The sequence below is a fragment of the Pistacia vera genome, unplaced genomic scaffold, assembly GCF_008641045.1.
Source record: "Pistacia vera cultivar Batoury unplaced genomic scaffold, PisVer_v2 Contig583, whole genome shotgun sequence".
Taxonomy (NCBI): domain Eukaryota; kingdom Viridiplantae; phylum Streptophyta; class Magnoliopsida; order Sapindales; family Anacardiaceae; genus Pistacia; species Pistacia vera.
In genome coordinates, this window is record NW_022196427.1 from 588851 (window position 1) to 603040 (window position 14190).

At 35.9% G+C, this 14190-nt stretch overlaps 1 protein-coding gene across 1 annotated transcript; it reads right to left on the reverse strand.

Moving 5' to 3' along the window:
• Positions 1 to 918: 918 nt before the first annotated feature.
• Positions 919 to 1971, reverse strand: LOC116109578 (zinc finger MYM-type protein 1-like). Its single transcript, XM_031395804.1, has 2 exons — positions 1593 to 1971; positions 919 to 1496 (listed from the first exon to the last, which is right to left on the reverse strand). Exons 1-2 carry the CDS (start codon positions 1969 to 1971, stop codon positions 919 to 921), a joined length of 957 nt encoding a protein of 318 aa, XP_031251664.1.
• Between the last annotated feature and the right edge of the window lie 12219 nt (positions 1972 to 14190).

The following is a 14190-nucleotide window of genomic DNA, read 5'->3' on the forward strand; positions in this document are numbered from 1 at the left end:
TTGGGTGTGATTTTGGGGAAACCGGGGTTTCTTGATGATTAGTAATGTGAAAATAGAGTTTTTGATTTTCGGGAAATCGTTTATACGATTTGGGTTAATTGGGGTTAAGGGTTAATCTATGATATTTTAAACCTTTTGCATGTCAAATCACAAAACATATCTAAAACTTGTATTTTTTGCAAAAAAACCATAAATGAGCCACTATTGAGTTAGGGTAGACTTGAATTCGGCTTGGTACCTAATTCGAGTCTTACTTGAGTCGAGCCAGCTCACGAACGGCTCGGCTCGGCCGACACCCCTACTTATGCTTGTCAAAGCAGAGAATGAATTACTTAGATCTAAACATGTCATACAGAAAAGCAACTCAGTACTAACCTCAGTGAAACAAGTGTTAAGTTCTTGGAGTTGCATATCTATCACTGTATAAAATAATTCAACTCGATAGTGATGCAAATTTGTCATGTGCTCAACTCTCCGTCGTGGCCGCCCTCAAATTGCAAACATATCATCCATATTCAAAATGACAATATAATGCTTTTGGAAAAATGAAGAAACTTCACTCAACAAATATTTCGATCCTTCATCTCTCAACAATTGTAATTGTTGTTTGGAAACTTTGACTAGAGTCACAACATTTACAGTGTCTTGATCTTTTCTCTGTAATGCTTGTGACAAGTCATTATTAATTGCCAATATACCTTTCATCATATGCAAGCTAAATGCAAAATCAAAGGAATAGATTAAATCTAATAGATTACATGCTTCACCCTTTTGTTTAGGATTTAAACCATCTTCTTCAATAACCTCAAGCACATCACCCACAAAGGAGAACTAAATGATTAAGTTGATCAGTGTATAATAATACGAGCCCCAACATGCATTACCAGCTCATTTTAGACTTGTCTCTTGATTCAAACCTCATCCCTTGCTAACTTCACCAATTTCTAGTACTGCTTCAACAAATTTACTAACTTGGCTCTCCTGAAGCATGTCTCGACGCTTGCATGAACCTCCAACAACATTTATCAAATTAGTAACCAAGCTGAAAAACAAAGCAACAGAAATGTGATTTTTTGCAATGGCCACTAATGTCAATTGAAGTTGGTGAGCAAAACAGTGAACATAATAAGCATATTCATTCTCCCTCAAAATCAAACTTTTCAAACCATTAAATTCTCCTTGCATATTACTTGCCCCGTCATAACCTTGTCCACTTAATCTTAACAAACTCAATCCATGCTTAGAAAATAATAACTCAAGAGCCATCTTAAGTGATACTGCAGTTGTGTCACTAACATGTATAATGCCAAGAAACCACTCAAGCACATGACCCTTTTTATGTACATAACGTATGGCAATAGCCATTTGTTCTTTAATTGACACATCATGAGACTTATTAATCAAAACTGAAAGGATGTCATCTCCAAGATCACTAATGATAGCCTTTGTGGTTTTGTTTTCTGTAGCATTCACAATATCTTTTTGAATCACTGGTGCTATCAATTTAAGATTCCCAAGTGCATTCTTCAAAACAACACTCTTAAAATGTTCATTGTGCTAAGCTAGAAAACGAAGAAGTCCGAGAAAGTTACCTTGGTTCTTTGAGTCTTTAGTTTCATCATGACCATGAAATGCCAACCCTTGACGCAAAAGAAATATAATGCAAACAATGGATGTAGTCAAGCGAGTTCGGTATTCAGTCCGAACTTGATCTGATTGCTTAGAGGGAGCCACTTCAATATGTTGCTTTTGATTCATTAAATTCACACAACTCTGTTGTGCTTGGTTATGAGCACTATTTGGCTGGCCAACATGAATTTCAAAGTGTTCTGGCTTCTTCCAACTACGAAATCCCTCACTAATGAAAGAGTCCCTACCAGTTTGGCTCATAATGGTAGGTCTAAGAAGATAAAAATACAAGCAAAGTGCAGCATCTTTGGTCACACTATACTCAAGCCAATCGCCATACATGTAAGTAGATCGGTGGGTAAACGTATCGAAAAACAAACATATTTCCTATCGATTACTCTGAATAGCCCAAGATCAGGGTCTGATACGTATATATTTTACATGCTTAAAATTGAAAAGAACAAATATAACATTAATCCAGACAAGGATCATAGATCTTACGCGCGTTTGGAGGCTCTTTCAAATGTCTTTGAATCTACTTTGCTACCGATCCAAGAATAGGATCGAACGAATGGTGATTCACACGAAGGCAATCCAAAGAACCAAAGAAGGATTTGCTAGATTCTCTTGGGCTTCTAGAATCTACTCAAAATCAAAGAAAATCTTTGATCTAAAGACCCAAGGAAACGTGGAGGTGTAGAGAAAAATGGCTGCCCTCTTTTCTCTTTTTTTGATTGAATGAAATATCTTATTCATTCTTTAACACACATGCACTTTTATAGTGCATGTGTCAAAACCCTATTCCAATGAGGAATAGGCATGGGCTCTAACCCTTGTATCCAAACACCCCTCTTATGGTATTTTTATTTTAAATTAATTATTATTATAATTAAAGTCCATTAATATATTTATAAAATATATTAACGTTTAAGTAGCAATAATAATTCATTATAATATATGTACATATATTTAAACATAATCTCACTAATTTAATTTTAATTTTAATATTAAATTAAATATAGGCAACAATCTCAGCAAATTTAATTGCACTATGAGATTACCAAAATACTCGTTTGTTCTAAAAGACGAAAATGCCCCTTGCACAAACTAATTCTTAAATTATCTTCTATATGTGTAACCCGTAGGCTCCTCATCATACCGGTAGTGAGCAGTATTGCGATTAACACCAATTAATAGTCTCACTACACGTAGGCCAAGATTGACCCCTAGCAAGACATCATGGCCACCCGATATATTTGGATTCAACGAAATAGCTACCTATCAATGATATGGTTACCGTACAATCAAATCCTTTCATCATTTGTTGTCTCATGGAGAAGAGGTATAGAAATAGTGTCAACCTCAATTATTCTCGATATATTTGTATTCAGTTACCAGACCAATGACCGGAATAATAAATTAGATTGAGCAACAACTCAATTTCACTGTGATCACAGATTTAGTGTCATTGTCATTAACTGAATTGCGCCATGAGATAACTTCTCTTGTACCCGGGAGTGATGAATCCTTTGTCGATCCACCATAGTCTTAATACACTCTTTGGTGCAGCCAATCACTATTGTATTGATAGCTCTAAATAGAACTACGTTAGACTAATGTCAAACTACACCAATTGGTGCACAAAGCGCTCTGGTGATCTCAAGTCTAAGGATCACATGCACCACCATTCATTAGATGATTTGTTCCATAGACACTGGGGTTGCCATCTATATGAAATTCTCTAGTGGGTCAGTCCAGTGAACTTACCTATAACAAGCACCCATGTGTTGCACTAGGTTGTCGGCAAACAACCTTGACAAGTGAGATCAGTTACTACCTTTCGACAGGGTTGTTCAACACTATGATAGTCTTACTGTATTATTTGTGTCCTTGGTCAGAATAATACTAGGGCTATGAAAATTTCTAGAATGGCCACCATATATGCTCATAGGGTTCTCACTATCAAGATTTGAAACACTTGATACCTTTGTCACAGTTCTACCATCCTAAGGACATATATCAATACATACAACTATGGTTTACATGATACAGTAGACGATGCCTTTTATTGATTAATAAACATCATTACAAAGAGTTGATTCCACAATAATTGATTGACTCTACGGCACCTACTCCAACAATCTCCCACTTGCACTATAACCAATCATTCATGTGTTTAACATCGAATGACCCAAGTGCCTATCAGGCTTCTACTGCAACAAAAACTTCAACAATGGGTTAGTAGGTATTTTGTAATTCTGCACATTCTCTTTCTGATTGACTTATCAGATTAGATTGAATCAACTAAGTGTTTGGATTAGTGGTGAGACCGTGATTCCTTAGCCAGAACAATGGCTCCATTGTTATCGCAGTAGAACTTTATTGGATTAGCAATGCTTGGAACCACATGAAGTTCAGTAATGAACTTCTTGATCCAGACTACCTACATCATTGCATTAAATAATGCGATATACTTTGCATCAGTTATAAAATCCGCTGTAATACTCTGATTCGAGCTTTTCCAACTCACTACAGCTTTATTGAGACAAAATTTCAAGTAAAAATCATCTTTATCCGTTTGAAAAATACCATAACTGTATCCTTTTACAGTGAGCTCATTTTCCCCTTCATAATCCAAGAACATATTATTAGTCCTTTCTCAGGTATTTAAGGATGTCCATTAACACTCATCTAGTGTCGCCCACTTGGATCTAATTGATATCTTCTACAAGTGTTGAATGCACATAAGAGATCAATAGGAGTACATATCATCACATTGCTCCCTTGAATCCAATTAATATCTTTTGCAAGTGTTTAATGCACATGAGATATCAGTCTGAGCATACAGCATGGTATCACTCAGTTGGATTCGATTGATATCCACTACAAGTGCTTAATGCACATGAGACATCAATCTGAGCATATAAGATGGATCCAATTGCTGACGCATATGGGATCCTCTTCATTCTATCTCTCTCATTGTGTGTGTGGTTTAGGACACATATCCTTAGAGAGATAGACACCATGTGCCACCGGAAGAAATCCCTTCTTGGATTCTTCCATACTGAATTTGTTCAGTACCTTGTCTATGTACTCTAACTTAGGCTAAGCAACCTATCCGATCTATCACGATAGATCTTTATTCCAAGAATGTAGGCTGTTTTTCTTAAGTCTTTCATAGAGAAGCACTTGGATAACCAAGTGTTTATCGACTACAAGTTCGGTATATCATTCCCGATCAGAAGTATGTCATCGACATACAACACTAAGAATGCCATTGCGCTCCCACTTACTTTCTTGTAAACACAAGTCTCATCTTCATTCTTGATAAAAACCGTAGTATTATACGGCTTCATCAAAACGAATGTTCCAGCTCCTTGAAATTTGCTTGAGTCCATATTTGGACCTCTGTAATTTGCATATCTTTTTAGCTTGCCCATCAAGAATGAAACCATCGGGTTGTTTCATGTACACATCCTCTTCAAGGTTTCCATTTAGGAAAGTCATTTTGACATTCATTTGCCAAATCTCACAGTCATTAGCTTGTCCATTGAGAATGAAACCATCGGGTTGTGCCGTATACACATCCTCTTCAAGGTTTCCATTCAAGAAAGTTGTTTTGACATCTATTTGCCAAATCTCATAGTCATTAGCTTGTCCATCGAGAATGAAACCATCGGGTTGTGTCATATACACATCTTCTTTAAGGTTTTCATTCAGGAAAGTAGTTATGACATCCATTTGCCAAATTTCACAGTCATGATATGCAACAATCGCAAGCATAATCCAGATGAATTTGATCATGGCAACTAGTGAAAAGGTTTCTTTATAGTCAATACCATGAATTTCTATGAAACCTTTGGGAACCAGTCGTGCTTTATAAGTATGCACTTTGCCTTCCATGTCAGTCTTCTTCTTGAAGACTCATTTACACCCTATGGGTTTTACCCCTTCAAGTGAATCCACTAGAAACCATGACTGGTTCTGGTACATGGAGTCCATCTAAGATTTCATGGCTTTAAGCCATTTAACGGAATCTAGATCCGATACAGCTTCATCGTAAGTTATAGGTTCATTGTCTTAGTAGACCAGCACGTCACCATGTTGAGTCACGAGATAACCGTATTCCTCGGGCTCATAACATACTCTCCCAAATCTACGTACCTCCTGTGCTATCTAAGGTGGTTCACTTTGATCCATAAATTATGGAGTAACCTCCTCACGATGTTCAACCACCTCTTATGGCACATCTTCCCATCTTTCATCTAATGTATCTTATGGTATTAGAACTTCATCGAGTTCTACTTTTCTCCCACTAGTACTTCTTACAAAAAAATTACACTCTTCTGGATGGTAGAAATAGTATCCTTTGGTCTCTTCAGGATACTCCACAAATATACATTTGTAGGATTTCAGGCCCAGCTTGTTCAAACTCAATTTCTTGACATAAGCTTCGCAACCCCAGATCTTTAGATAAGATAAGTTGGGCTTTCGCCCAATCCATACGGAGTCTTATCTACAGACCTTGACATCACACTATTTAATGCATGAGTCGTAGTCTTTAAGGCATAGCCCTAGAACTATATGGGTAGATCACTAAAAACTCATCATGGATCTAACCATTTCATGTAAGGTCATATTCCTCCTTTTAGATACACCATTATGCTCGGGTGTATACAAAGAGGTGAGTTTTGATACTATCCACATTCTTTTAGGTATGTTTAATTCAACTTACCTCAGTTGGCATAGTTGTTATTTTGAGAATATCTTTATTGTCTATATTGAGAACATATTATTATGAAACAGTTCCACAAAGAATATTATTTATACTCAAGGACAATAATCCATTAGTAAAGTAATATTCTCACTTGTCCTAAGTGGACACAGAAATATAATTTCTAGAAACTGAAGAAAGATCATAATAATCCACAAGTTCCAAGAAACAAGCCCGTAGGCAAAATCAGACGATAAGATCCTACAAAAAATGTAGCATCATATGTTATATTTTCAATTGATAGGTCCACCTCTCCCTCGGCGAGCAATCTACTCTGCCATAGTCCCTGCACATCAAAACAAATGTGAGTACCACATCTTGTGTCAATAACTCGAGATGTTGATGGGAGAAGTTAATCTCAAGAACATACATGACGAAGAAGTAACATTCTTCTTCCTTTTTGCTAGGAAGGCTTTGCAACGTTTCCTCTAGTGGCTGGGATTCCCACAGTAAGGACGAACACCCTTCCTACCTATAACAGTTCCTTCCAACGACTTCTGAGCCCTTTCCTTCTCACTTGAGTTAGGTTCAACCAACATCAATGTTTTTGACATTTTCATGCCTGACTCAGTAGCCTTCAACATATTCAGAAGCTCAGGAAGGGTATTCTTCTTATCATCCTTAATGAAGTCAGAGACAAATTGAGAGGAAGAATTTGGTAAAGACTGTAATATTAGGTTTATCGCTAAACCCTCATTAAGTCTGCGTCCCAAAATCTCAAGTCTGTCATATACTCGGTCAACTTGAGTATATGATCTTCAATTTTGGTACCCTCTTCCATCTTGCATTTGAACAATAACCGAGACATCATATGCTTCTCATTTCTCTGAAGAAAATGAAGAATAGAAGCTAAGTCCATTTTTTGGCACTGATGTCACAGTAATGGTGTCACTGATGCAAGCACAATGTATCTAGTCATTTCTGCTTTTGCATCATGCATGTGTATGCTTCATAGATACATACCCAGTCTCATGGATAAAACTATTAGCAAACTCCAGTGATAAAGTCTGCTCAATGGTGTATAATCTATCGTTTGATTGAAGTACATTGTTTATACTTCTATACCAGTCAACAAAATTCTCACCATTCCATTTCTCTCCCAATTCGATGATTTGTCTCAATGATGATGGGATCATATTGCTCAATTTTAAGTCAATCTACGAGTGCAGAATAAGTAACTGTTATTACAATGTTTATTATTATTATTTAATAAGGTCTTTTATTAAATAATTGCTCCCACTATTTTCCTCAAATCAATAGCCCTCACTATTAACTCGAGAAAGCCCGTTGGCTTTCCTAGTGAATTGAGATGCCATCTAGCCCATTTCAAACCTTTGCTTTGGCAAACAAGCTCAAATGGGTTGATTAGGTAGACCAACAAACTTAATCCACACTAGTTGATAGCTCCCACTACCAACCTCAAATGTGAAGCAAGCCAATAAGCCAATCACACAATTCAATGACCTAGCTGTCGTCCTCAAGTGTGATTCTTAGTGTCAGTAGAGTGGACACTACATATCGCCACGTACACACAACAAGCGTACTTCTCTATTATGCTTATGACGTGTTTATCAACCTTCGCTTTGGCAAACAAGCAAAACAGTCATTTTAAGTTGACCTATCACCATTAAGGAAAACTCCAATGAAATTTAACCTCCCACCGGTAGAAGTGTACCTTTCGCTTCGGCGAACAAGGTTCCGACAAACAGTGGTTTGATTAAATCGATGGGGATGGAAGGCTTACACATGACTTAATATACTTTATTTGAGGGTTTTTATTTTATGTCTCAACAGTTTTATTATCTTTGTTAGAATGACATCGTTTGGCATGTTATGAAACATTCAACCTTAGCATGTATTCTAAGCAAAATATAAACATGCCGGTACATGGCCCAACTAAAACTGATTTCCTCGAGCCTAGAGGAATCAGTGGGCCACCTAGGGGTCCTGTAACAAATATCTTGAGTCTTCAAGTATGATTGCCTCATCCTTGCTCCGTCTTTAAGTACATTACAACGTACATTATACTAAATTTACAATGAAATTCATTATGACACTAATTTTACATCAATAAATTTAGAAACCTCGATTTACATTCGAGAGGAATGAGATGAGAAGAGAATGTATATCGAGAAGGTAGGAGAAAGGCAGGGCACGCATGCCCTATTTAATAATTACAATCATACATACCCAAAAATTTTAAAACATTCACCATAGGTGCAAGGCTCATGTACCGGGCACCATGCAATTTTTCGAACAAGAATTATTGTATATATTCAAAACAATCAATTTTGAATTGGATGGATTGATTTATCAAAACTACCCTCTTGAATTTGTGGAATTATGCATCAATCAAGCGTTAAAAACGCTACAACACCACTTATGCGGCGGCCTGGTTTTATGACGCCGCGGCGCACAGTAGGAATAGATTTGCGTCATGACGAAGTTTTATTTCACTGTGGTGAAAAACCAACAATACACACTATGACGATGCATTTGCGCCGTGGCATATTCCTCTTACGCCATGGGGCAATCACCGATCTTACGATTCAGCGTGCTACTTCGTCGTTTTCACGCCACATGTAGTTTTATTACGCCATGACGCAAATGCGCGTTTTCTCATTTGACGACGCTTTCATGCTGCAGCAAAGTTTCATTTCAACGCAGCTCAAATCTCACGATTGCGTGATCATGCTGCGTAATCACACCGCGAAGAAGTTTTATTTCGGCATGGCCCAAAAACGCGATTTCAGTCGCTCGATGTTTTCCCACATTTGCGCCGCGGCTAAGTTTTATTTCGCCGTGGTGCATTTACGTAATTTTGGTTTACAAAACTCTATGCGGTGGCACTAAAGAACTATGTTGCAGTGCAAATCGCAGTTTCCAGATTACTGTTCATGCGCATATCTCAAAAATGATCCAATGCGAATCCTTCAACAAATCCAACACATCAGTTAATCAATTTAAGCAATATCAACAGATTAATAAACCAAACATGCAATATCCAACATTCAATTCAGTTAATCAATCAAAAAACTATTAAAATATATATTGTCAAGAACCCTAGGCTCTGATACCACTGTAAGTAAATCGGTGGGTAAACGCAGTGGAAAACAAATATATTTCCTATCGATTACTCTGAATAACCCAAGATCAGGGTTTGATACGTATATATTTTACATGCTTAAAATTGAAAAGAACAAATATAACATTCATCCAGACAAGGATAAGAGATCTTACGCGCGTTTGGAGGCTCTTTCAAATGTCTTTGAATCTACTTCGCTACCGATCCAAGAATAGGATCGAACGAATGGTAATCCACATGAAGACAATCCGAAGAACCAAAGAGGGATTTGCTAGATTCTCTTGGGCTTCAAGAATCAACTCAAAATCAAAGAAAATATTTGATTCAAAGACCCAAGGAAACGTGCGAGGTGTAAAGAAAAATGGCTACCTTCTTTTCTCTCTTTTTGATTGAATGAAATATCTTATTCCTTCTTTAACACACACGCACTTATATAGAGCATGTGTCAAAACCCTATTCCAATGAGGAATAGGCATGAGCTCCAACCCTTGTATCCAAACACCCCTCTTGTGGTATTTTTATTTTAAATTTATTATTATTATAATTAAAGTCAATTAATATATTTATAAGATATATTAACATTTAATTAACAATAATAATTCATTATAATATATGTACATATATTTAAACATAATCTCACTAATTTAATTTTAATATTAAATTAAATATAGGCAACAACCTCAGCAAATTTAATTGCACTGTGAGATTACCAAAATACTCTTTTATTCTAAAAGATAAAAATGCCCCTTGCACAAACTTATTCTTAAATTATCTTCTATGTGTGTAACCCGTAAACTTCTCATCATACCGGCAATGAGCAGTATCGCGATTAATGCCAATTAATAGTCTCACTACACACAGACCAAGATTGGCTCCTAGCAAGACATCATGGCCACCTGATAGATTCGGATTCAGCAAAATAGCTACCTATCAACAATATGGTTACCATACAATCAAATCCTTTCATCATTTGTTAATACATCGAGACAAAGGTATAGAAATAATGTCAACCTCAGTTATCCTCGATATATTTGTATTCAGTTATGAGACCAATGACCAAAATAATAAATTAGATTGAGTAATAACTCAATCCCACTATGATCACAGATTTAATGTCATTGTCATTAACTAAATTATGCCATGAGATAACTTCTCCTGTACCCGGGAGTGATGAATCCTCTGTCGATCTACCATAGTCTTGATACACTCCTTGATGCAGCCAATCACTACCGTATTGATAGCCGTAAATAGAACTACGTTAGGCTAGTGTCAAACTATAGCAATCGGTGTACAAGGCGCTCTGGTGATCTCAAGTCTAAGGATCACATGCACCATCCATTCGTTAGAGGATTTGTTCCATAAACACTAGGGTTACCATCTATATGAAATCCTTTGGTGGGTCAATCCAGTGAACTTACCTACAGCAAGCACCCATGTGTTGCATTAGGTTGTCGGCAAACAACCTTGACAAGTGAGATCAGTCACTGCCTTTCGACAAGGTCGTTCAACACTATGATAGCCTTATCGTATTATCTGTGTCCTTGGTCAGAATAATACTGGGACTACAGACATTTCTAGAATGGTCACCATATGTGCTCATAAGGTTCTCACTATCAAGATTTGAAACACTTGATACCCTCGTCACGGTTTTACCATCCTAAGGACATTTATCAATATATACAACTATGATTTATATGATACAGTAGACAATGCCTTTTATTGATTAATAAACATCGTTATAAAGAGTCAATTCCACAATAATTGATTGGCTCTGGGGCACTTACTCCAACAATACACACCAAGCAAGATTAAATCAATGACATGCTTTTCCAAATTTTATTAATGGAAATACATGATTTCGAGGTTGGCAGCAACTCTTTTGCAAGTAAAATCTTTGAATTGCATCCCTATTTTAGGCCGTAGAGATGGATCAGACATATGATCTTTCAAGATGGCTTCTAGTTCTACATGACTTTCCTTTAATGGATCATTTTCTTTATCATTGGTTTTATTTTCTTGGACTGATGAGGATGATTGGTCTATTGTTGATTTTCTTTTGAGAAATTTATCCATATTGCGTACCTAATAATAAGTTTTAAAGAAATAAAACAATAAGAAATTATAAAAGAATAATAACCCATAGTGATTTACATACATAGTAATAGAAAGACAATAAGACATACATAGTGACCCATAGTGATTTACATACATAGTAATGGAAAGACAATAAGAATATTGAAAATTTAAGCTTCAAGCACTCTTTTCTTCCACACCTAACACCAAAGGACAACCAAAAATCAACAAACCAACACTTAAATAGTTAAATTGAAGAAAAGATGAAGAAATTCACCAATTAAACCCCTTGCATGTGTCACTCGGAACCAAATGGGAGTTACTTGTTTCAAAATTTCTCCTCCATTTTTGCTTCACTTTCACTCTCACTCCTCCTCTATCACTATACCTCTCAACCAAACCCAATCTTCCCTCTCTTCTCTTTTTCTTTTTCCTTTGCTTATTTTTCCTTTCTTTATGGGTTTTTCTCTCTTCTTCTTCATTTTGGGCGAACAACCCAGTTTATATACAAAACAACTTCTTGGAATTATAAATTGCCCCAAAATTCTCTTATTTTGACCATGACCCCACCACATCAGAATTCTATTGTAAAAATGCCCAGATTTCTCCCTTTAGTTACATGCAAACCCAGCAGCTCTTATTCCTTTCATTTTCACTCCCACTAAAATTTTTAAAAACTAACAGATCTCTTTGCATAAAAATAAAAATTACAAAGAATATATAATAACTATATTAGGATTAAAAACGGGGTTTTACAAAAACAAAATCCAAACTTTCTGTGGGGTTGGGTCGTTTCGTTCTCAAAATCTCAAAGTTTTATAGGGGCAAAATTTAAATAAATATAAAATCTGAAATCTTTAAAAAAAAATGAGTGGGGCTATGGTCCCTACTCGTCATTCAGTAAATCCGACCATGACCACCATCAGACTCCTTTGGAACCATTCATGTCACGTGAAGGCTTTCTCAAAACATGTACCAAGCTTACTAGAATTAAAGGAACAACGAGAAGTTCTCCACTCTGAAAAAGAAGGAACGGAAAGGGCAGGCGGCATCTCTCGTTGTCTTCACGGAATTTTGCATTTGAATGACCGAAAAAAGAGAGCCGAACTATGTTTGTTTCGGGATCGGAAAGGTCGGCCAATCAGGATCAAAGATGACTGCCTAGTGGCGGCGAGTATCTCTGTTTTAGACTTGTTTTTTCCTCTTGTCCATCGAAAAGGTAAACATTTTTTATCTTAGAAAAAAGAAAACTTTAATTAAAAGTGGTGTGCTGGAAGAATAAATGGTAATTACTAATTTATAAAATAAATATTTAAAAAAATACTGGGACTTAAAATAAAACCTTGTAAAAAAATACTGGGGCTTAAAATAAGACCTTGTGAAGCTTAAATAGCACCACTCTTTTAGTTTTTCAATCTGATCCAATCCAATCTAATCCAATTTGTATAAAATTAAAATCCAATCCAATTCAATGACATCAAATTTAAGAAAATTGCATTCAATTGAACCAAAAAAAAAATTGATTTCATCTAAAATCCAATTTGATCATACATTCCATTAAACTTTTTGTCAAAATTTGATTATTTCATAATTAAATAATTTAGTCATTAGAGAACTATTATATTATTTAAACATAGGGAAAATGATGCTATTCAAAATATTAAACATTTTGTTTTATTATAAAGAGGCATAAGTTGTTTGTCCATTGCAAATATAATATAACAAATGAAAATAATCGCAATAAAATAAATCTTTCTAAGAATTAAAACTAAAATGTAATATCACATAATAGCAACTAATAAAATAGACTAAAATTTATAAATTGAAAGGCATAATTGGATTGGATTGGTTTTGATTTGGATTCACCCAATACAATCCATCTAATTGAGATCCGATCCAATCCAATTAAATTACTAAAACCGCTCAAAATTGGATTAATTAATTCGAATGGATCTGATTGGATTTTGAAACCCTTAAATTTAACCCCAAAAAGGATACCCAGCGTTGCCTAGCTCACTCAATTTGTTGATTCCTCACCAATCCTTGTCCTTCGTCTCCATCCTATCCCTTTTTCCTTAGTCGATCTGACTTCTTCTTTCTCCACTAACTAAAATCCACTCAAATCTCCCATATTTTCTTTACTCTTTCACTCCACTCTTGGCCTCACTCTCCTCTCTTTTACTTTTCCTTCACTTTTTATCATATAAATTATTATTTTATTCCTCTGAAACCCTAAACCCTCTATAGAGCTCTTATAGCCAAAACACTGTAACCTGCCTACAATCAAAGAACAATCAGATCTTAAAAGAAGAAACGTCAGTTGCCGAAAAATTGGGGTAGAGTTTGAGAAGAAGAAACGACGGTTGGACTTGGGCTGCCTTTTTATACTCTATGTATAAATTTAATTTTAGTCCATAAACAAATGAAAAAACCCAAAATCACCCCCATAAATCAATTTAGTCCTTACAATAAAATAAAAATTTCAACTCAACCTAAGCAAAACCACCCCCATTTGTTCATAGGATACCCTGCATTGGGTATCCTCGTGGGCTGCTGAGGTTTTAGTGGAGTGATGAGGCCCATATGTTCATAGGATACCCAGCATTGGGTATACTGCAAAAACTTTGGG